The sequence below is a fragment of the Melospiza georgiana genome, chromosome 9, assembly GCF_028018845.1.
Source record: "Melospiza georgiana isolate bMelGeo1 chromosome 9, bMelGeo1.pri, whole genome shotgun sequence".
Taxonomy (NCBI): Eukaryota; Metazoa; Chordata; class Aves; order Passeriformes; family Passerellidae; genus Melospiza; species Melospiza georgiana.
This window is the reverse complement of record NC_080438.1, coordinates 13,552,677-13,578,308: the sequence shown is the minus strand read 5'-3', so window position 1 is coordinate 13,578,308 and position 25,632 is coordinate 13,552,677. Positions and strand designations below refer to the sequence as shown.

At 39.9% G+C, this 25,632-nt stretch overlaps 1 protein-coding gene and 1 long non-coding RNA gene across 3 annotated transcripts in view; one reads left to right on the top strand and one right to left on the bottom strand.

Annotated features, from left to right (window-relative positions):
• The window catches only part of PLPPR5 (phospholipid phosphatase related 5), a 44,848-nt gene extending 32,214 nt beyond the window's left edge, over window positions 1–12,634 (bottom strand). For both annotated transcript variants that reach the window (XM_058030230.1, XM_058030231.1), the window contains exon 1: window positions 12,335–12,634. In XM_058030230.1, the coding sequence (XP_057886213.1) occupies window positions 12,335–12,565 (231 nt within the window). In that variant the 5' untranslated portion in view covers window positions 12,566–12,634. The remainder of the gene's footprint in view (window positions 1–12,334) is intronic.
• Window positions 12,462–19,930, top strand: LOC131086942 (uncharacterized). The gene is made up of 2 exons (XR_009114806.1): window positions 12,462–12,542; window positions 18,789–19,930. It is a non-coding gene; the product is annotated as an uncharacterized LOC131086942 (long non-coding RNA).
• Window positions 19,931–25,632: the final 5,702 nt, after the last annotated feature.

Sequence of the window (25,632 nt, the reverse complement as noted above, 5' to 3'; positions counted from 1 at the left end):
AAAACTAAGAAGACAATCCAATTTTACAGAGAAGCAGTACCAAATATTTGAGGAAGAGGTTTAACAGGTCAGATAAATCAGAAAGATAAGTCAAAAAATACAATGCCCACTCCTGAACACATTAACTTATAAGTCATTCTTCTAATATACTTTATGTCTTTACAATGTAAGCATTACTGCAAAGAATCCAGGTGTCATTAAAAATAAATTTAAAATACTTCAAAAGCCCATGCATAGAAGTACTTGGTCTAAAACTAAAACTTATTCTGAGCTGTCTCACATTAGGTTACATAATATGTGCATTCAGCATAAAACCAGCAGTAAAATAGCAGTAACAAACCTTGACAATATTAATCCACACTTCTAGTGCCCCTGAGAGCCAGGAAACAAGTGACCAAATAGAAGCTTTCAAGTAGAGAAAAGTAGAGACAGCACCTTGCACTGAACCTTGAGTAACACAGTCAAAGAGAATACAGAAGTTAACTTTTCAAGCTTCACTGACCAGGCAAACTCATGATGTTATTCCCAGAACAGTCACTAGAGATGCTGATCAGGGAGAAAGGACCCAAAAGAGGTCAGAAGGGCCTCTTCTAGCCTCACCTCAACCAACTAGCAAGCCCATACACAAAACAATTGGTGACCATTCCCCCTGCATCTCCTCCCTCAGAACTGAAAGCTGCAATTTCAACGTGTGCAATTATTTCTCCTTAAGAATGCCATTATAATAAATTAAGATACTGAAGTGATGTTTATAAGAAACAGAATCTTCATGATGTCATACAAGTGGGGGTAGAGGCCTGTTTATAACCACCAGAAGCTTTAATAATTACTTACCCCTGCTCAACAATGCAATGGGAATGAATTAGCCAGCAAGCTTTTTCACAAAACATTGCACAGCAACAACATACCCCATTTTTCTTTATCTGATAAAAACACAAGTGGAAGGACCTTTTCAATAGTGATTCTGTAAATTCTGTAGATCAAATATGGTGGATTTTCTTTATGGTGGGTTTCTCTATGATGGGTTTTCTGCAAATATGATTTGCACCAATTTTGTTACTCTTTCAACTCTGCTGCACAATGTCTATTTTACTGCTCCTGCCACAAATCCAGATGGCTGCAGATGTGCAGCTGGCAACACTATGTTGTCTGACCCTGTTTAGAAGTTTACACAATGCAGTGCTTGAATTAAGAGGAAGTCCCAAGTGCCCTCATTGGCACAGCAGCAAATGAGCTGAAACAGGAGTAGCAAGAGTGGGAAATTTCAGCAAAAATTTCCTAGTACAGGAAATGCCTACAAGACAGAGGGGAGATTGTATACTTTGCTGTGAAGACAGCAGAGCATAAAAACAGCTCTTTAAGGCATGCAATGCTATTTTCAAAACTAATTGCAAAGTCTATTGCCTGAAGTAAACCCAGCTACTCTTCTTCAATATGTGACTGTATCTCTTTCCACTCATGAAATAGTGCATAATGGTTTACCCTAACAAGGATCATCTCCTTTGCACAGTTCTGTAAAATAATACTAAATATGCTGCTGGCTTTATCAAGTATCTTGAAAAAAGCTCAAGTGGTGAGAGAAGTGTTTTAAGGATGAATGAGTCTATTTTAAATTTTTAGATCTCGTGAAGCTCTGACACTGACAGTCTTCAAGGCTGACTTTATAATAGCTGGCTTTTGGTCTTTTCTGTGAAGAGAATAAACGACATTATATAAAATACATACTGTTATGTAAATGTACAAACACATGCTTTTTTAGCCAGTCTTGGATGCAATCATTATTGGAGCAATTTAAATGACTACAAAGAGAAGTTCAAAGTATGCTGAAAGGTGTTTGCACACGTTCAGTGATAACAATTTAAGTATTCTGGTGTAAACTAATAAATTCTTTGAGGCATTACATTTTTGCCATTGGTATTCAAGGTTAAAAGTACCTGTGAACTAAACTACGGATAGAAGTCAACCATGTAAACATGACATTTTCTGGCAACATATTGTGCACACACACTTGCATAGGTAAACATACTTAGTTTTTTTAAAGAAATAGTCTCTGCTCTATGATTTCCATCTACTCCTAATCACACAATAATCACAATTCAGAAACAAAAGAAATACTAAGTAAAGATGCAGTACTGACTACTAAAACGAATGTGGTTCCAGAAAAAGATTCTATCAGCACCAAACTCATTCACACACAGCACTCCACCTCAGGAAAGCCTTGTGATTTCAAATAGCACTGAAGCATGTGAATAAACTCCATCAATACCAAGATAATTCATTAACGATACCAAGATAACAAATTAACAATCTAACTCTGGTCTAACTGTTCATGCAAAATCTCCTAGTGTGTTACAGAGAAGCCTAATTTCACAACTACCATTTGACAGTGAGGCAGTAACGGGTACGTGCCCATCCTGCTTGAGTGCTCAGATCCCTTTACCAAGGCAAAGCCTGACAGAGCTCACAGCCCAGCTCTGTACATTCATTCTGCCAGCTGCAGATGTCCTCAAACCACTCACATGGCCCAAGGTCAATCTGCCTACAAATCTCATCTGCCTTTGCTAAGTGCTCTGGAAAGAGTCCCCGTGACCGACTGAAGCGCTGACTTCAGTCAAGCGTGAGCACTTGGCAAAGGGGCCCATCCCAACAGCTGGAATGTCCCCACACCATTGACATGGAACATGCTTATGGCCTACAGCCTAACGCAAGCTCCCCAGTGCTCCCCTGAGCCCATGGATGCTCAGAGTCATGTCTGTGCACTCTTAATGCATGATGGCAGCAGCCTCAGGCCTGGCCTCATGGCAGAGCCTTGACACACCCAACAGGGCCAAGGACACTCCTGACAGGAACAGGAAAAGCAGAACCTGAGCAGTGGAGAGGCTCTGGACACCCAGCTCACTCTATGTAAGTATGACCAAAGTATTATCACTATGTGCCAAAGCTTGGGCATGTCCACACATTGTTCTGCATGGAACTGAACTCCTGCACAGACCTCCCCTTGTGGTCAGACTCAGCCACGAGCCATCACACCTGTGAGGCTCCCCCTGCTCAGCACAGCCTGTCATGGACAGCCCGTGCACACACTCTGTAAAACCCAAAAAATGAACACATCCTGGGCTAAGACTTGATTAAAGCAGGTCAAGCTCAAATACTTCACCTCATGCTCCCCACAGGCTGCAAGTTCATGTCATTGGTTACTGCTCAGCTGGCCCGTGATTAAGAACTCCTTAAGCAGAATTAATTCAGTCATGTCTGAGCCCTAAATTGCTACAGACAGGTCACAGAAATCCCTATTACTACCCAAAATAACTACACGGGGAAGCTGAGTTCCTCTTACTGATTCTAATATTCAATACTTGATTTATAAAGAGCCAATATACACTGATTTATAAAGAGCCTTCACTATACACTGATTGAAGAAATCCCCAAAATATTACTCAAAATTTGGACAATAAAAAATAAAATTTATGACAAATCCTTTTTAGAGACAGCATGGAACCTACCAACCTAAAACAGCAGGTGTTTCAATATGCTGTATAGAGAAAGAACAAAAATCTGGATAGCAGAATACTGTTAGGCTGATTTCTGCTCTTGGTAGCTGCTTTTTTCTTAATTATTATTTAGAAAACTAAAAACTCTGAATGCCTTCATACATACTCTTTAACCTGACATGGATGAGAGGCAAGAAATAACAGCAGTGAAAGAAAAATAATATTTCTAAAACATAGCTATACTACGTTTATAATTGGCTGTACATTAGCAAGTGCATATGGTTAATGAATTTGCCATATAAATATACAATGTATAATAATCAGGCAATGGATATTTATGATACATTTACACAATTCACACAGAACTATAGACAACAAGTTGTCCAGACTGGCAAGCAGAAGTGGAATCCACAACCCGAGTTTTCATCTTGTATAACCAGGAAGGTTTTTTATGGTGCCTCATACCCCAGGAAGTGGAATCCAAAATTAGGAGTCAGTTTTGAATCAGTACTGAGAATTTTTTTACACTAATAGATTTTAAAAAGCCTTAATACATACAGTCATTTTTCTACTGCAGGTTTGTTGGCATTTTACATAGAAAATAAATATATTCTGATCCACAGGTAAATAGAAGCGCTCTTAGTAAAGGCAGTTTGCCCACTAGAGATTGCAAGTGCTAGAACTGCTTTCCTAGTCACTGTCCAACACCATGGTCACTGCACTATGAGCAAATACAAAGGACTTTGTTTTCAATAGATACTCCTCCTTAGAGCAGTATGTCTCATGTACAACTTTTTGAGTGCCAGAGATATGGTATATCCACTTCAGCTAGACTTTTTACTTGCAATCTGTGAGGTTACACATCTCTGTTAAATAAAAAACCATGCATGATGAAAGCTGGGCCATCATGCACTTCAGTGTATCTGAGAGATGCTACAAGAGCATATAAAGCTTTTTAAACATCACTCTGCTTTTAAGGCTGAAAAACACAGCTAAAGCTACTTACAATTCCACTTTGGCTGTCATTTATTATGTATCATATGGACACCCATCTCCTCAATCCTGCATGATGTACAATGAGCAAGAATTGTTTAGCTGAAAAACTGATTATTACTTCAAGCCTCCTATTTTAGATTATAAACAATGATACAAACTCCTTAATCGCTCAGGATTAGTTGGATTAACAACTTCTCACTTAAACATAAGTGCATCGTTTGTAGGACAAGCAGGCATTCAGCTGTTGCAAACAGAAGCCTGCCTGCCTTGTTCACATCTGCTTGCCACTTTACTTCCAGAGAACCCATCAAAGGATGAAGCATATGGCCTCGATATTGTTAGTGTTTGTAAATCACATGCATACTAAGCACAGCAGAAATACATTCCACTGCAAGTACAAACATAACTTCTGCAGGCACCACTCATGTAAGCCATCACAGCACAACAGGAAGACAGGCAGATAAAGAAGAATTCCCAAGAAAACACACAGTGGTTCTGAATTTTTAATTGTTTCTCCAGGTTATAGCTCTGTTGGATTAGTGGTTTAATGCTAAGATAAAACCAGCATCAGACTATCAAATCATGTATTTGTCTTGCTATGTGTCCCAGCAGGCCAATACTGACATCTGGTACACAAAGTTACTGCAGACCTAACAGCATGATTTATTTTTTTATTCTTAAGTAGAGTTGCAAAGCAATTATACATTCACAAAGGAAGAGCATGACATAAACTGTCCCTTAGCTTTAAACTTTCCTGCATTCCAGACAAGAGCACTCCTCCTCCCAAAAAAGTGGCTACCTGAAGTCCCCAGCACTTGCATATTTCAAAAAACAAAACAAAACAAAAGGCAACAGGTTTTATATCTTTCCTTCAAACACGTGGGAATGGAAGAAGAAACCTATCATGGAAAGAAGTTGCAGCTGTGCACACAGGTTAAAACAGGACTATGATGACAGGAACCAAATGAGCCCTGCAAGAACAATGTGATCACAGAGCAAACAAAGTCTACTGGCAATTCCTTATTCATGTAACATTTTAACAGCTGAAAAATGTGCCAGCAACAGAAAGGCACATAAAACTAAAAAGCTTTAGCTTTTTAATATATAACCTATTTCAATAATCCCAGAATTATTTTCTTTGATTAGCTAATTAGTGTCTCAAAACCATTTCCATTTGATTTCAGAGGCTGCTTAGTCTACTCAATTCATATGAGTCAGGACGTAAAACTTTAATCTGCTGTTGCTCTATCACTGTCTTATCAAAAACAGCACCATGAGATGTTCAAATATCATAATAAAAGTTGACTGTTCCCAGAAAAAGAGCACTAGGATAGACTGCATACCTTGCTGGGCAATTCCTTAACTTTTTCAGTAAGTTGTACATAAAACTGAAAACTTGAATACCTTCCTAATACCCTTGGGATTTTTTTGCCCTGTAACACAGCTGCTGGCAACTGTTCATCCTTGCATTATTTATCAAGCTTCCTTGATTCTTTTCTGGAAGAAATGACATAACACTTTATTGTCCTTCAGGATGCACAGAGGTCACTACTTCTTCAAGTAGCAGACTAGGAGAAAAGTCTGTTCAATTCTGAGCATCATAGAATGGCCTCAGTTGGAAGGAACCCTTAAAGATCATCTGGCTCCCAATCCTTCAACCAGGTTGCTCAAAGTCCCATCCAACCTGGCCTTGAACAATTTTAGGGATGGAGTTTTCCTGGGCAACCTGTTCCAGTGTCAAACCACCCTCAAAGTGAAGAATTTCTTCCTAACATCTATTTTAAATTCACACCCCTTCACTTTAAATCCTCATCCTACAACTATGAGCCCTCATAAAAAGTCCCTCTGTAGCTTTTCTGTAGACCCCCTTTGTGCAGTGGAAGGTGTTCTAAGGTCCTTCCAAAGCCTCCTCTTCTCCAAGCTGAACCACCTCAGCTCTCTCACCTGTGTTCACAGGAGATGTGCTCCAGACCCTTGATCTCCTCTGTGATCCTTCCCTGGACTCCCTCCAGCAGGTCCACATTATTTTATGCTAGGGACCCCAGAGCTGGATGCAGTGCTGCAGTGGGGTCTAACAAAAGTGAAATGGCTCTGTGCTTTAGTTTTTTTCCAATACTGTCAAGGTGCCCATAGAAGCCAAAGTGATTTGGTACCAACCATGAAGTAGAAAAATAATCAGCCTAAAGTAGATTGAAGGAACATTTGTGAAGGTAGTGGCTTTTTCTAACTAAGATGAGGAATGAAGAAACAGCTCAGGCATGAGGCACACAAATTCACAGAAAATATTTTCAGGACTTTAATTCTAGATTATGCTTTTCCTCATATTATAACAGACAACTGAGTATTTTGATGTCCCAGCTATCACAATCTAGAACCCTTTTTCATGTATGGCACTAAGTAACACACTAGTAGAATAGTTTCAGTGAACTATGGGTTAACTAAAAGCTTCTCTGCCAGGAGCACTTTGAGAACTCAGCCTGATAAAATTTGATCAGTCCCTGATGCCACAGCACATAGAATCACAGATGTCAGAAGGAAAATAGGTCCAAGCAGGTTCAGAAAGGACGATTGAGATGGGAAGTGTCCAATCACATCACCTAGATCTATGTGCTGGAATCAAGTGGTGCATCTCCTTCAGGTCTCTGCATATTCTTCAACTGCTCTTGAGCTACTCAGACCTGGAGCTATTAAGATAGCAAAATAAGTGAAGAAGAAAGCAGACTTAGGAAAACTATGCAGATACTTCAAAAGGTAGCTTCTCTTTTACAATTTTCACAGACTGATCTTGTTTTTTCTGAAGTACTGGGGTACAGTAAATTTGATACAAGAACAATTGTATTGCATCTTTCACTTTACAATCTCTCCTTTGCAAGGATTCAAAATTTCCTCCTCAAAGGAAAAAGTTACTGACTAAAGCTAAGCTCAAGGCAGAATGTCTCATTTTTGACATCCGCTCCTTGTTTGGTATGTGCCAAATCTAGAGATTCCACCAGTCCACTTAAAAAAAGAAAAAAAAAGAGACAATGCAATACTTCATGTCTAAATGGCAAATATTTTTTTCAGTGATGACATTAGAAGTATTATCCTAAAACAAATTACTCTTTAATTGGTTTGCAGAGAAACAAATATGCTAGGAACTCACCTAAGCAAATAGAAGTGTATATTTTATGGATACGTACTGTAATCATACATTTGTTACTTGGAAATAAAAACAAACACCATTTGCATAATCGAAATGTTTATATATGTTAATAAAAATATGTCAGTATCTCCTCCTGGCTTTTATATGGCAGTCAGCATATATCTCAGGTCTAATACATCACATTTTATAACATTTATTGTTTAAACAGTTTTGACATTTTAAATAATCCATATTAGCACATGGAATAAAAGAATCCTTGAGTACACTTCACAGTATTTTAAAGAGGTCAAAATTATTAACATCTACCAGAAAGAAACAATGCAGAACTGATCACTCTATAGATTCTGAAAACATGAGACACCAGCCTCACCGTTCTAGAAAACATCTCTACTGGAAGCTAAAGGATTAGACTGACGTGGATTTCCCAAGCTACATCTGTCATAACAAGTTTAAAAAAGCAACCAGCCCACTGAGCAAGAACTGGCACATTGGGAAATGGCTTAAATAGCACTGAGCCCTCAACTAGCAGTTTTATGCTTATTACATATTTGAATAGACTCAAATCAAGAACCTATTTCCTGTCACCTTCACATTTGACTTTAAGATTAAAAAAAGAAGAAAAAAAAATAAACCATGTATTGAGAATTCCTCAGTATACCAGAGATTTCAGGGTATTTTTTTTTTAGTGCTATGGACAGTAAAAAGATAGGAGCACAGAGCCTGCAGTACTCTTCCAAATCTGATTCACAAAGGGGAAAAAGGGAGCCCACAGGGGCACTGCTTCTGCCCAAGTCTCAGAGTCTTCCCTCATAGAATATCATACTTAGGGCTTTTCCACTCTTCTGATTGCAATTTCCACCATTTTTAAAAGATTTTACTGCTTGTGTGCCTAATGCTCCTTACGCAAACACATCTGCTCATTCAAGTCACTACCGGTGCCGAAAGGTATGACCTAGGACATCCACAACTAAAACTTTAACACTTGAAGGGACCATATATTTTATTACATGCTAAGCTGCAGTTGTAAAAGAGCAGCTCTTCTCATCCTACAGCAAGGTTGCTGGACTCCTCTACAAGTTCCCTACAGTTGCTGCAATGCCTGTGAATCCTATGCATGGTTTGGGTCAGAGGGGATCTTAAAGCGCATCTAGTTCCAGCCCACCCACCACAGGCAGGGACACCTTCCACAGGCTGCTCAAAGCCCACCCAGTCTGGCCCTGAACCTGCCAGCTGCCACAGCTTCTGCAGGCAACTCTGAAGTGGCAGGGGCTTTAAACAGAGACATCTTAGCAGACAATAAATTTGTTACAGCCAAAGTGACTCCTCTGACTCCTTACTAGATCCCACACAACCTATGAGATATTCAGAACAGAATAGTTCAGCTGGGAGAGACCTACAATAATCATCTAGTCCAGCTGCCCACCAAGTCACAGCTGACTAAATATTTGGTAAACACATGGTAATTACTTGACCAAAGACTGTAGATACACAAACCCAGTAAGTCTCAAGTACAGAGTACAAAACTTCTTTCCTTCAGTCAGTGTCCCTTTCCCAAGAGCACTTGAATCAAAGAGATATTTTTTTAAAAAGCCATCACAAAAACAAACAAAAAACCAAAGAAAATCCTCAACAACAACAAACAACTAAAAATCAAAACAAAGAAACAAAACCCAACAAAACAAGGAAACAAAAAAAACCCAACACACAAAAAACCCAAACAAAAAAGCGAAAACCCCATCAAAAAGTCAAGCATTCCAGTAGAGCAAGCAGTCTCTGCTTCAGCCCTGGGACTGCAGTTCTCAGATCACACTTGGAGCACCTGTGCCTTGCCAGCCAGCTGCATCTGTCCCTGGATGCCACGGGGGAGGCAGACTGACTCAGGAATGAAAGCCTGGCAGCAGTGCTGCAGCAGGGCTGTAGGAACATACGAGCAGGAAGCAGCATTTTAAAGACTAACCAGAAAATTTCCAGGATGAACACAGCTCTCCCAGAACATCCCTGACAGATGACACAGGTTGTTATTTGCACATGGCTGTGGCTGCCCTGTGAGCAGACACTCAGCTCAACCCCATGCCTGACACTGATGTGGCACAGGGGTTTTGGATGAGCAGCCACATTACAGCCTCACAGCAGCCAGAGACCCACTGCTGATGAGATGCTCATCAAGACAGATCCTGCTACTGGTACTTTTCCTTTTTCAGTTTTCTACTAGCAGACATAGAAAAAGGAAAATCATTATAAAACCTCTTTTTTTACGATTTTTGAGCAACTTCATTCAAGCTCAGTGCAATGGAGCTTGAGTCATATTAAGATAACTTGAAGCAAGCACTCTATGACTCCAATTAAACAAGTCCAATCACTTAAGAAAACCTCAGTTGCTATGAACACCAAGGTAAAGGTTCTGTTGCTCTACCTCAAAACTCCAGAAAGAGCATTAACCCCATTCACCAAACAAGCAGGAAAGAAAAGGATTTTTAAAAAATCATAAATTGTATTACTTAATATCCTATGTTCAAGGACAATACTCATTGTGGGGAAAAAACTGTGAAATTGCATTCACAGAAATCTATTTCCTTCACCAGCCTACATTTGCATGTAGACTTTACAGACCAAAATAGGGCTATGTTACATGATTCATTTTTATATTTCATCTACAGAAACAAAATTACACAGAACGTGCACGTCCAAAATGCCATAGCAAGAAACAAATGAAATAGAAGAGAATCTGATCTCTGAAACCTACAACAACTGAAAACATACAAATTGTTTTGGTGAAGAAATCTTACTTTCACCACTCCTTTCAATGAAAGGAACAAGCAAAGGCAATGTACATGCTCTGCACAACTGAGTATGCCATCCTGAGAAAACACTAAGTCCACGAGGATTGCTCAAGGCAAATCAGAAAAAAACTCTATGCAAAAAGTGAAAAATCCATCTATTTAATAAAGTTAATGATTAGACTTAATGCTGTTGAATTCATGAGACTCCCAGGAGCTGAATTTTTTGTTTAATAAAATGAAATGAAAATACTTTTTTAAAACTGAAACACAGGCATCTACAATGTGGTTTTCCATATCCTGACATCCCAAAGCATGTCATCTGCCTAAAAGACTGGTGACTGGAAGGTGAACCACAGTTAAGTATCATTAAATTCTATTATTAGCTTTTTAGCAAGGCTAATTACAAGATTGCCAACCCAAAATGTCAAGGAGATTGCTCTGACGTAATCATCTAGCACCCAGGAAATGAATGGAAACTACCAATCCATCTTGCTGACACAAAACAGGAAAAAGATGCTCAACATGAATATCTGACATAATCTTTATAACTTCCTGAGGCAAACAAAAGAAACAGAATTAAAAGCAAAACAAACATCACACACCGACATCAGAGAAACATCACCAGAAAAAAACCAGCAAAACTCCCTTTTTGAATCTCAACAGTATTTATGGGTTTAAAAGAACAAACAGGTAAAAGTAGTCAAATAACTGATGCTCAAATCAAAAGAACTCAACAAAGCCAAAATGCTACACAACATGTTTTGCCAAATGAAGAAATTTAATCCCTTGGGAGAAAAAAAAAAAACAATTAAAAAGAGAATCAAGTCTCAATACTATGGCTGATACTGACCATAAGGTTTTATATTTGATACCATCTGAGATTTCATGATGCTACAAAAGCAGAAATTGTGCCTGGGATTACCACAGCCTTACCCTGATGAGGCTTTTTCTACTCCTAATTTGTTACATTTTCCTGAAAAAGAATTATTGCGATAAAAAAATAATTGCTATCTCAAAAGGCCTCTTCTTAATGCATTCTTTTATTATTCTAATGCTTACAGTTGATTAAAATCAACTCTTTACAAGGGCTTTCTGTATGTGTAACTGTGCATGCACCTGGTAAGTCTATATATAATCCATCCCCAATAGTCAAATGTTCCCCTACAGGTCTTTCCTCCTCAGTATGGTGAGGGATCACTGAATGATGCTAATGCCCTCGTTATCTGAAACACAGAGTACCTTCAACAGCTTGAAAGGAATCTCACTGCTTTTCCAAAAAGCTTTCTCTGAGCTGTTTCCCGAAAAAAGATCCCCACAGAAAATCGATCACTTTTTAGCCACACCTGTTTAAAACTGATTGACGGCAGATCATGTTCAATTAGAGACACAGGTTTCATTTGCACACACATCAGTAACTGTGACATATGGAGACAACTAAATCAAGTAAAACTGCTCCCTGCTCCTTGCACGTACCAGTCGACTTTTAGAAAACAAAACTGACAGAGGGATTTTCTAATTAGTACCGGATGACACACCAGTAAGTGGTAGCTGTAAACCGGGTTTTCCTCAGGTTGCCCATCTAACTGCAAGCGACGCTCGTTTCGAAAAAGATAATTTTTTTACCAAAAGGAGTCGCACGGGGCTGGAAATACAGGCACTGGCAGTTACATAAACCGGTGCTAAAAATAAACTTGAGAGGCGCGGTGGGCACGGTGGGGCAGGGGCTGGGGGCGGCAGCGGGGCCCGCCGGGGCCCGGGGCCGGGCCGCAGTCCCGGCAGCGCGGAGGGTCCCTGCCCGCCGGGCCCGGCCCGCAGCCGCCCGCCGGCGGCACCGCTCCGGCCGGGACCCGCGGCCCGCCCGGCCCGGCCCGGCCCGGTCCAGCCCAACAAGTCACCGGAGTGCGGTACGGGCGGCCCCTGCTTACCACCAGCACGGGCACGCCTGCGGTCAGCGAGTAGAGGAGCACCGGCGGCACGGCGCTGCGGTCCTCCGGGCCCGGGTAGGGCTTGCGGTACGCGCCCTCGTAGCAGAAGAAGCCTTGCACGTTGACGGTGAAGGTGTCCGTGTACTCGAAGTAATAAGCCAGCATCACGGTCCCTGCCATGATCACCATCTGGAAGTAAAGCATGCTGGTGAGCGGAGAGGGCACTCGCATGTACGTGGGCTCCGGCGGCCGCGGCAGCCCCTCTCCCCGGCGGCGCGCTCCGCCCGCTCCCCGGCGGCATCCACCGCGGGCGGGGGCGGGGGCGGCTCAGCGGCGCCCGGGAGCGCGGTCAGCCCGACGGGGAGCGCGGCCCGGGCACAGGAGGACAGCAGGGCAGGGCAGCGGGGGCCCGGCCCGCCGCTCCGGCAGCGGCTCCAGCGCGGGCACCGGCTCGTGCGGCGGGCGGGCGGAGCGTGGCGGCGGCAGGGGCGGCCCCGCCCCGCCCCGCCCCGCCCCGCCCCGGGAGCAGCGGCCGCGCCGGACCGGGCGGTGAAGGGAATTGCTCGACCCCCGTACGGCTCCTGCGGTACAGCCGGGATTAGTAAGGGACCCCCCCGCCTCCTGCGGGACGGCGGCCATCGCGGGTCCCTCTCTGCGACGACACGCACACCTGTAGGACGGGCGGGCACAGCGACGGGCAGCTCCCGCAGGTGCGCGCACTCCCGGCCCGGCCCGGCCCGGCCCCTCACGGAGCCGGCGGGAAGCGGCCCCGGCACTGCCAAGAGCCACAGCTCGGACGGGCCCGGGCAGGCACACCGATCGCCACTATTGGCCGGGGTGGGAAAGATCTCAACATGGAATCACAGAAGCACAGCCTCAGTCAGGTTAGGAAGGACCTCTGAGATAATTGAATCCAACTAACACCACCACGTCAACTAAACCATGGCACTAACTTCCACATCCAGTCTTTCCTTAAACACCTCCATGTATTCTTGTGTGATTCTGTGATTTTACAAGAAAATCATTCTTTATTTTTGCTCTATGGCTTGCCAGGCAGTTTCATGGCAGCAGTTTTGGAGATACATTGTAGTTACATATTAACAAAAGAGTCCATAATAAAGTTTAAAATTAGATTCCTTGACATACACCCAACATAATAAGTTTAGTGTATTTATTTATATTAAAAAACTGGTCAACATATAGCATTTATCCTGAGCATATCTACTTGTTTGCGTGATCAGATATGTGAAATACATTTGACTTATACAATCAACTTGTGCTCTGGCTCATTTCTGGCCCCAGTAGAAGTTCCCTACAGTTCCCTACAGTCCCACAACTACCCACTCTGACCCCCCAGTCCTTCCAAAACTGGGAATTGAAGTAGTCTTTTGTAAATGGGTAGCTATGAAAACAATTAACACTTAAAGCTTTTCTTTAACAGCTATAAAGAAAATTGGTAGCTGGCCTTGAATCTATCCTCACTCAAGTAACATCCTAAAGTAAGAGGAGAGTCTGCACCAGTGCTAAGAGAAGTCATACACATACCAACACAAAAGAGTTCTATTTAAAAATACATATACAGCAATACACACAAGAATAGACAGCTGTGCCCAAGGCTTGTACAGAATCACGCATGTGTGGGCTCTAGTCTGGATCCCCAGAGCCAGCAGATAAAACAGTTCCTTAAAGGTACACACTCCACCCCAAATGTTACAGGGGTGAAAAACACTCTTAATGGACACTTCAGCCATAGAGTCCACTTATCTTACATAGTAAAGGCAGTAAAAATTAACAAATGAGGTGAGATCACCCTGTTTTATAATGACTAATCATCCTTCTAGTGCTGTACTTTGCCTTTAACTGTTCATTTTCCTCCCTTTCTTGAGAATTTTTTCAATATTCAGTGATGTTAGTCTCCGTGCATTTATTTTTAATCAGCCCTTGAAGAACACACTCGTCACGTCTGGATTCCACATCCAGTCTATTTTTATGTGCTTTTAACACACTCTCCAGAAGAATCTAAATCATGTAATTCGCACTGCACTCACCAGACTTAGCTGGATAGCTCCCTACCTTTGTGAAAAATCTGTAGTGAGACATGAGACATCTTGTGGTGAATTCTGCCTAGCACAAATTCTATTTCCCCCATTTCTTTAGCACTGTCTAATACACATCACCATACACCTAAAAATTGTAATCCCAGAAATTGCATAGAGACACCCTCATTTTAGGATGTATGGCCTGATCCAAAGACAAAAGTCAACAGTTGGACTGCAGTGAGCACAAGACTCAGCTCTTCAGTTCTGTTTGAGTGCATGTCCCATAGAAATGCTGGTGGCATATATCTTTCAAATTTTTGCATGGAGGAAAATCAATCTTTCTCCAGAAAGCAGCTGATAAAATAGTCCTGCATTTTGCTATCACACACCATTTATACACTTCTGTTTATAAATGTACCAATGTATCACACTTAGCTGATCCAGCATAAGCAGAGATAGCTTTTTATTATAATGAACATGATGTTTATTGCCTGCAGAGTTGAATATGCAAACATATATTAAATCAAACATATAGAAGCATAAGAACACAATCCCCAGTGACTAATGCAACTAGCTAAATATATTCTGCAACCACAGTGATATGCATGACAGAAGAATGGCAGAGAAAAGCCCAGAACCCACAATTTTTGTTTCAGAAGGCTATTCATACACTAAATTGTCAGCTGAAACTGAGGTAACTGACAGACTTGTTTGGAAATTAACTTCCTTGGGAATAGTGCCACTGATTTCAGAGCAAGAGTTCCCCTGATGTTCCTCATAGCTTTATCTTGTTCTTTTCATTTGCTACTTAATTTTAAGTGAATTTTTAGCTCAGGAGACACAATGTAGAGCTGAGCAGACCAACAGAAACCTTAGACACACTAGTTTGCAATATTTTGAAATCATGACCTTTATTACAAAGAGGTGTTTCCAATTCCAAACCAAATTCACTAACCTTTCATGTGCTTACATCACTGCTGCTTATTGTATTTTCTAGTTATAAAACATTGCCCTGGCAAATGGCACTAAAGAAACAGAGCCAACCCAACAAAGCCTTCTCAATAGGAAGGAAAATAAGAATTGATATCAAATCATTCCACTATTTTTATCTTATCTTTCTTGTTTATCTCTTTCATGCTTTATCAGAGTGTCAGACGCTTAAAGCCCTATGACTTTCACTGTTAGATCTCCACACTGCTAGACTGAATCACTAACCCAGCCCTTTCTGAGAGGAATATTGCATCTGTGTTGATGGCACAGCAGTAGGGAAAAGACAGAATGAACAAAAAAAAATCTCTACAGATATTTTTAAGAGACAACTAAAAGGACATTTTAATTGATACAGTAAATTTTTTAATGATATGCTGTGATCTAAGTCCTAAAACCCAGGACATTTACTGCTGAAATTTATGCTTGTAGGACCATGATAATGCAAGATAAAAAAATTTCCTAGCAGCTGGAGCAGCATCATCCCAGAATCAGAAATGGGGGCTTGCCCAGAACACTTCTAGTATGACTCAAACAAGTTAGGCACAAAATTTAAGTTTTTCCTATGGTCTTAGCATACAGTTTACAGAGACAACTCCATTAGATGACTAAGCTCTACTACATTAGGGCAATATGAATCATCTTCTGAAAATGTCATTCATAGCATCCTAAGAATTACCAGCCTCTTATGATACCACTTTTAAGAGTAATGACATGAGCTTTGATGACTAGCTTAGACTAGCACCCTTCTTTTAAAGAGCTGTAGTGAGATGTCATCAATTCTACTCTTAACTTTCACTGACACATAGGTAAACTAGCTCCAAAATAGGAATTGTACTTTCCAAGACTCAAACAGGGAGAAAAATGGTCAAATTAGTAGCAGCATAAGCATTACTATTGTATTTATAGTGCAGTATTTTGTAGAACTGGACCATATTTTTCATAGAAGACAACATTTTGCCCAGTAAGCTTGGGTACCTCATATGATGCAGTGCAAGTAATATGAGAGAGTGAGCAGATGGAGATGAAACAAATGAGGAGGAGGACAAGGCAGCAATGAAATGATTGAGTTTGATCTAATGAGCAGCAGTCACGGCGCATTAGTTGCCTAGTCAGTATTTACATCAGTAATATAATTAATCTTTTTTAAACTGTTTTCTGTATTCAAATTAAGAAGTATAGTTCTTCGTAGGTTATCACAGAGTCTTGGGATACCACTGGGACACCATGTACCTAAAGCCTGTACATTCTCAGAATTAAAGCCTGTGTTAGCATATCTACCACTATTTATAATAAAAAACCACAGACACAATTTTGTCAGTGTGAAATGAAATAAATCACTGGTACTTGAAAGCTCAAATAATAATTGTTTAATCTTTCCTAAGATAAATTTAGGAAAAAGCCTACCACTCAGAAAATTACAACCACAGCTGCAAATTCATTTTCATTGATAGACACATTTTTGGTAACTGTAATGCTATACAAACTGACTGTAAACTTGGCAATCTTTGGCATAATTGGCTCAATAAAAATCATATGAGTAGCCTCAGAATATGTAAATAAGCTACCTCATCTCATTTACCCAGAATTCTTGTAATTTCTTGTAATGAAAAAAGCCACCTCCGAAGGTAATCAATGATCCCTTGAAAGATTGACATAGCAGATTACTGCACAGTATTTGACATAGCACTAGCCTATTCATGGTGCAGTATTCAAGTGGGGAAAAAGAAAAATCACACAGACCTACCCTGTATGTATTAGTACAGCTGGTTTTGTACATAAACTAAAATTAGTTCAGACATTTGAACAATGCCTGAAGGTTCTACAGACCAGTTCAAAAACTCTCTTTACATATTACTGAATTAATTTCACTCATTTGAATATGACAGTTTTCTGCACTGTAGTTTGCCTTCTCCTTTGTACATTTTTATTATAAATAGTCAGACTAATTAAGATAATTTATTGACTAAGGATCTGTACTGCCATTAAGGCGATACACTGAAAGCAAATGTTTGCCCACTCCTCAAGGTTCTATGTTGTCAGTGTAAAGCTCTCATCAAGCTGAAAATCCGAACTGTGAAGGAAGGAAATGGTGAGCTCATAAAGACCTTTTTGGGGTACCTTATGCTCTCGTCCCCAGTTTAACTGCCTATAGGAAATGCACCCTAGAAGTCCCCAGTGTTTTTACAGGTACTATAGAGACATTGCTCAAGGATCTATGAACAACAGCTGAAGTTAGCAGGGAGATGGAGATGAACTTCTGTTTTAACTGAAGGAGACCTTGTTCATTTGCAGGAAAACTTGTACGATGAATCAGTGCTTATCTACTCACAGGCTGTATTAGTGCTGTATCAGCATTGCTGGTCTATACCTGGATGAACACACCCTCTCATTTTTAAGTTCCACACTTTAACAAAATTATGACTAATTTTTAGCTTTGCATTCTTGCTATCACTATCTTTTGCTAATTCTAGGACTGGAGAATAAAATATTTTGCAATACTAAGGAGGGGAGCCGTAAAACCATCCAAAAGTGTGTACAGAAATTAGACTGTCACTTTGGCATGGGACTCTGCATGGAACTGTGTGGTCTTCCTTTCATGTCTGGTGATTCCCCAGTGGCAGTTACAGAGTAAAACTTGCAGAGTTCCCTTTTTTCTTACCCCAGCTTGGCCCCTAGCAGTTGTATCCTGGACAGGGAAGGTATACAAGATTTCACTTTCAAGCACAAGGCTGGACGTAAGATTAAATTAACCCACGTATTGGCTTTCTTTCAGAAGGGAAGGACAAATGGACTAATATAATAAATTATGCACCAAAGTCACAGAATGCTTCCAGCTCTGGTTGTAGTTTAATGTATGCAGCTCAAGCTGGCAGGAGTCCCACACTTCCTCTGTACATGTTTCTGCTGGGTAAGCTCACACACAGTTGTGCCATAGAAGGACTTATGTTCTTACAAATTATACCAGACATTTCTCATTATCATTACACCTGAAATCCCATTCCTGAGCTGGACATTATCCATTACTTCATAAAATTACAATCAAAAGCATAAAAAGAGCAAGTTCAGGATATATAGGCAGTGGTTAAATGGACAATAGGGGAAAAAAACCCCAAGCCCACAGAATTTACCAAACAGAATTACAAACAGTATCCAGGTAATTGTTGAAGAAAACTAGATATAGTGCTAATTATTTTCTTAGATTACTTTTAAAAATTTAAATATTAAAAATGCTTAAGTCCAGTTCACCATACTCATCAGACCTGCTCTTTGGTACCCTCCTGTATCCCCCCTCCACATTCATGATCCATGGGGATCCAATAAATGTGTGTTTTACATTTCATTTGACACCAAGCCATTCACAAGACATTCATGTTACATTCATGTTTTCACACATGTGCCTCTGAAAAATGCCCTTTCTTTTGTAGCTAGTTCATGAGGATGCAGCAAAGCCAGAAAACTCAAGAAAGCAGAAAACCCAAGTGACAAAAGTCAGCTACAAAGACACAAAGCATTTGTAAGCCCTGGGATTCTGCCATGAATGACACCATCACCAGGCCACTGAGGATACACCTCACAGGAATTTCCTGCACTGGTTTTTTTCCTAAAGCCAGACTTTTCATACTCCCTGCAGGACAGACACCTCTGCACTTTAAGAAACCTTCTGCAGATATCCCCTCTACACTGTCCTTTCGGCTACAAGGCTAAGCTCAGAGCAAGACTAAAAAGACAAACATTTTTAAGGCATAGGCATGCTCACACGGAAAGCTGCGTGTTTCTCCAAATGACTGGATTGCTACAAAACAATTTCTGCAGGAAGCATTTGTTTCCATCAATCATTATTCAGATACTTTCCTCCTATCAAGGTGTTTCTGTCCTTGCAAATATATTCAAAACTTCATTTACAAGGCTCTGAGGAACCTTACCAAAAAGTGAGGTCAGCCCTGCTTTGAACCTAAAATTTTCTGTGGTTCTGGGAATTACATTTGATTTACTCCAACAGCGATTTGCTGTCTTTAGTCTTAATTGTTACAATCTGTTCTAATGGTGGTTCACAGAAATTATTGCAATTCACTTGATTATTGTAATTCATATCTAAGAATAAAATAATATTTCCTGTAAATTGCTTAATTGATACGAATTGAAGCTGCCCATCCACTTACCTAAAGTGGTAGCAAGAAAGATATCTCTTAATTTTGCACTTTCTAAAGAGACAGTACTCTGTGTGTATATATCTATATATTTGTATGTATGTACGTGCTCCAGTAAGGTGCTACATAATACCTGTTACAGAATTCGTTTTTAAAAACATAATCTAAGAGATTATGCCTTTGACCTAATTATAATTTCTCATCATAATTACCTTCCAGGTAAAAACTCTATTGTCAAGCTGTCAGGTATTAGCAAAAGACTAATGAAGGCAGCAAGGAAGTAACTAAAGCATCAAGAAGTTACTTCTGAGAGAAGGCAGCAGCCTTTGCAGCTTTCAGAAGTGAAGCCTGAACTGAAAGTAACAGTTGGAAAACTAAAGAGATGTAATAACAATAATAAAATAATAAGTTAAACCAGCTTTTGAAGATTCTTTGTGGTAACTTGGCACTGTGAATTATTAATAGCCAAAGCTTTCAAGCCCTGTTAAATTAACTCACATAAGATTGCTCTCCTCATTTAAAAATATTCTGTTTAACAAATTGTTAGGCTAAAGGATAAGAAAATCATTAGATTAGAATATGTCTACCACTGATATAACAGGGAATACTGTCAAATTATTATGTAACAAAATATATGCTTGCTTGGTTAATACACAACTCTTTATTCACTGCTGCTGAAAATCCTTCCTCATTCAGTGGCTTATTCATCCAGCTGGCCAGCTTAACTACAGACAACTGACTGGACTAAAAGAAAGAAATGGCAAGTGATCATGCCGGAAAAATTATTAGAAAAAGAAAGGTGGAGAGCAAGGGATTTGTGCAAGGGTACATTTGCAAAGCTGGCAAGAACATCAGAAGCTGAAATTACAGGTTTCTTGTGGGAAAATGCAATAAGTGGGGGATTCTGGAGGCTCCTGCCAGAGCAAAAGGATTAGAAGGTAGCAGCTCAACAGCTCATGCAGGCAGCTGATGACCAATGTGGCAGCAGGAGAGCGTGAGGAGAGTTTGAGTCTGCACGGGCTGCCTGGCTCTGCACAGGCCTGGCAGGTGATTGAGGGAGAAGATGAATCACTGGGACAGAACCAAGGAACATGAAATGTCTTCAGGATTTATTTTGAACAAATATTAAACAATATCTACCAGAACTAAAATTCATATATCATTTTTGTTATGACTGCCTAATGAGTACTTTTATGCCCTTAAAGCATCATGCAGTTTTTACATCTTCATATTGCCAGAAACTAATTTTTAGAGGCAAATAAGGCTCATTTCCTTTGAAGTGACTGCTATGTGGTAAAGCTGTAAATGTGGTACACAACTAGGTCTGAAATAGAAAGGCATTAAAGTATTATTAGTGTTTGGTCTTTCTCCCCCCTCCTATAGGAATTCTGCTGATTTAGAGAAATTAAAATCACTAGGAGACCTCAGAACAGAACATAAGGACTGCAGAATCCTATTTTCCCTAAGCTGGCACAAAAATTGACTTCGGGAAATTGAGTGGACAGTTGCTAAAAAGATACAACTACCTTAGGTCACATAATTTTTATGGCTTTAAAATTTTCTTCATATAGCAATGCAAAACCGAACATGGTGAATGCTGCTTCTACGGTGACTAGACAGCATCCAAATTGGATTTAAGTAAATTATTTACCTTATTAGGCGTCCTAATATCCAGTATTTAATTCCATTAGAGCAATTAAACTTTCAGCTAGCAAAAACAAAACAAAGAAAAGTAAACCCTTAGAAATGAGAAAAATATCAGCTTTTTCCTAGCTCACCTTGACATTTATTACTCAGCCCAAGTCAATAGTAAGCTTAGGGAAAGCCAGGAATGTTGTATTATATACAACTTTAAACAATGCATATCATCCTGACAGGTTTTAATCGTGGACTCTTCAGTTTATAACTCAATTTACAATAACATTGCAACTAGCAGCTCCAGAAATAAGGATAATGTAAATAGGGATGTAGAGCAGATTTTATCATATAATCTACCCCAAAGATAGAAAAAATCTTGGATGGAGATCTTTTCATTACTGTTGAGACACAGCAATTTAATTCTACACCAGTAACTGAATCTCACTAGTTTTATGCAATGAATAGACACTTCTACACAATCTTTTCATTTCATTTTCCAAGAAAAATACCACCAGTGTGGATGTTTTAAAGAACTATAGAGTAATAAAGCTTTTAAACTAATTGGGGTAGTTATGCTATGCTAGTTCTTAGAAAAGACTTCCACTGTCTAAAAATATTCCTTAAGCACACTAAAAATAACCCCACAAAAAAGGAAAGTTCAACTACATGTTCATGTCCTACAGGTACACAAATCACTGTGCCCTCCCTTCTAGGAGAGCAGGAAAGGTGAACCACAGTGCATCCACTGGGTACCAGGGATTTTCTTCTCCCTTTATTTCTGAGGGCTGAAAAAGTCATTACATTACAGAGAAGAGCAAAAAGCTTGCTCAGGCTTCGAGACAATTCCAGTAAAAAACCATTTATGAATTAGTTTCCATCAGAGCATAGCTGACTTGGGTCCTACCGTCCTGGACACTTTATCTTCTCACCTTTTTGTGCTTTGATCTATTTCTTGTAAATAAAAGAGGCGCTGTGAAAAGCAGGGGAGATGGTACCTGCTTCTTGTATAGGTTACCCCAATCAGTCAGTGCCAGCAGGGGAGGATGAGCAGAGAGGGGGAGGTGGCCCTTCCTGCACTGCCTGGGGTGACCAGCACAGCCCTTGCACACAGAACAGTTCAGACTTCTGGGTCTCTGTTACACAAGTCTTAAACAGCCTGCTAAGGTGCAAACGCTTACTAAGGTGTTAGCTAAGCTCAGAAATTGATTGGGAAGACCATAAATAAAGAACATTTATTGAATTACTGTGCTTTATCCATTTCAAAGCAGCAGAAGCTTTCCAATGCTTGCCTTGTCATTAGAAGACATTGAAAACTTTCATTAGCACTGTTAGTGCTTTTCATTAGCATCAGCTTGGTCTCTCTCAGTTGCCTTGCTCTCAGTGAATGATTAATGTTGAAATGCTCTTCTCTTTGAAAGTTTATCATCCTGTTAGATATGGCTGGAAGTTTAATTTCTCAGGGCATTGTCAAATAAAATGTGTTGCTGTTCTTGAAAGTTAAATACTACACAGATTACCAGAGCCTCCCCTGTTTCTAGCAGCAGGCTATTCCTTTCTAGCATTGACAGGACAGATCTGTATTATAGCACATATATTTTTCATTGTAAAGAATTTCTAAAATGAACAATAGAAATTAGCAACTGAAAAGAATTGTGAAGGAATTGCTTCCATGAAAGGTAATTTCAATCCAAAAGTCCCTTAGAGGACCAACATGTTAAATGTAGGCTTATCAATATATGGCAATAAGTTTCACAAAGATCAGAATCTGGGTTGGTAAACGTGGCTATGTTCACAAAAGAAAAGAAGAATCTACTTGAATGGGAAACTCTGACACAATTTCCTTCCATGGTCCTTGACGGACAATTGATACACCAAATTCAGCAAGATTTTAAAACAATCAGTGATTTTTTTTTTCCTGTTTGTGGAACGGCATTAAGAGGATAGTCAGTCACAAGAGCTGTCTTGTAAAATGATCTCTATAACATCCTGGACAAATGTAATGACAAAGACTGCCTAAGCAATTCACATCCTAGTTCAAAACTCATCGTGACATCATCAGAGTTTTTGATCCCCTAATGCTATTAGATGTGATGACACAGAGGCCATGAGTCTTGCTGTTGTCTCAGTGTGACATTGCACAGGCAAGAAAAGCCAGTGGATCTGCAGTGATTTGTGTCACAATGGATCGCAAACATCACTTGAAAACAGTGAACATAAATTGCCACGTTACAAAATTTGCTGAAATTATGTGACAGAAATAATGCCAGACAATGAAGCAATTTTCTATCCACACAGAAATAACTTCCAGGATGTGCTGATAAAAAAACCTTGAACACCTTAATTCAAAAGGCAAAAAGGCTCCATGACACTATTGAGGATGAGAATTTCTCCAGGAAAGGTCATTTAAGTCATAATGTTTACACCATAAAGAACTTCTGCTTGACATGCTGCTATATTCTCCCTCAATTTATGACATCCCCCACTCTCCATTTATCAGATACCTCTAAATGTATCACAGAAGGATCTGTGCATCCCACAGGAACCAAAGCACTGCTCTCTCAGTACCAGTATGAGGTAAGGAGATTGGTACCAAGATGCAGAGTCTAGGAATTAGATTCACGGGGAAATCTTAAAACTTTTCAATTTTTACTTTACAAGTTTTACTTACTCTCAAGTTTTACTTCTCAAGTGGTGCTTGTCTAACCCTAAGCACCACTGAAATCCCTAGAACAGCTGATGGCCTGAAATGCAGGGATAACAATGTCTAATTGCCTCTGCAGAAAGGCCCAAGAGGGTGTTCAGGATGGTGCATGAGTCCGTGGCTGAGCAGAAAATTGAATGCAAATGCCCCACTCTCACTCAGCCTAAGAGATGTTTATCTGAAGAGGTTTCACTCTTATCTGCAGTCCACAGAATCCAATGATACCAGTGTGCACATGCAAGTCAGGAAAGACTGCTGAAAATACAGCTTATTAATCATTTCCCTCAGGCTCCCTCAAACCAAGTCAGCTGGCAACCTAAGAACCATCAGTATTTTTCTTTATAATTAGCATGCACTAAAGGATAAGAGAAATTTTGATGGAATTTTTGTGTGGGACCCAAGTGTTTTGGACATAGAAGTGGCTTAAAATAAACAGGAACAAAACCTCTGCCAATATAAATAAGCACAACTATTCTAAACTGAGTTACCCTGTAGAACCTGGCTATGGAGAGTTACATTCTCCTTCATAGCAATATTTTATTGGACTCCACAAGATGTGCAACTCTCAAATTCTTATTCAAACTCTCTTATTCAAACTGTTAAAGTGGTTTAAGAACAAAAATTATTATTATTATTATTAAGAGAGTATTATTAAGATTTAATCACCAAAATTTTGGGTCCAGGTCAGAGGTACTTCACTTCCCTGTATTCTGGCACTTCAGAACATCACAATCACTTAAAATTTAATTGCAGGCATAGGGACTCCATTCCCTCTCATGAAAGAATACTATAGGGACAGGAATTTTGTTCCCAGCTGCCACAAGTGATTGCTAGCAGAGAGCACCTCATGAACATAAACATATTGATAGTTGCTGAGAGTGTTTTATTAAAAAGTACCCCCAATAACTTAGCAATGTATCTACTATATTTACCTACCTCAACTAATATGGAGCATGGCAGCATCACGTGGCTTCTCTGAGGCTGACACCTGCTGCAGGAAATCATGTTCACCTGGGAAGGAAAGACAGGATATTGTGTCCATCTGTCAGAAGCTGGCCTTGTTTATAATAATGTGCTGAAAAGGCCTGTGTGAAACACAGGTTTGTACCAAAATAAGGAGTGGTGAGCATTACATCAGGGAAGAGGACTGTTCATGTGCACTTCTTTACTCCAGTTTGAAAGATCTTCAAGTTAGTTTAGATTTTGTCAGTTTTTTACATAGATTACAGCCATTCTTGTTCCAAATAATGGTATCTATAGCAAGATTTATACTGAAAAGGTTACTAATTATATGCTGCATACATCAACAAAACAAATCCTTTATCTCTTTCTAGCAGAGCTTTTCTAATTCTATTGACTTCAAAGAAACTAAGGCATGTTTCCAAAGTATAAACAAGAGGACTTTGGTGAAGAGGCATTAATTGAAGCTTAAAGGTTTTCAAAATTTAAATTTTAATCTATCAGGTTTTTACAGAAGCATAGGAACACAGAACTAAAAGGAAGTGCCAAGTTGTGAAGTTGTGTTGCACAGCCTCAGTCAGTGGATCTTTGGTTGTTAAGGATCCACAGAATCCTTATTCTCAGCACTGCACCGACAAAAACTTTCCTATTCCCTTGCAAGAAAATTAGGATCTGTTGTTAAACTTAAAAAAACCAATAACTGCTTGAAAGAAAAACCTTCACTGCTAATCTCTGCTATAGGAAAAAGTACTGTGGATGTAATGTAATGATACTAGGAAACAGCCCATGACTGATACAGTAAATTGACTAAAATCTCTGGAG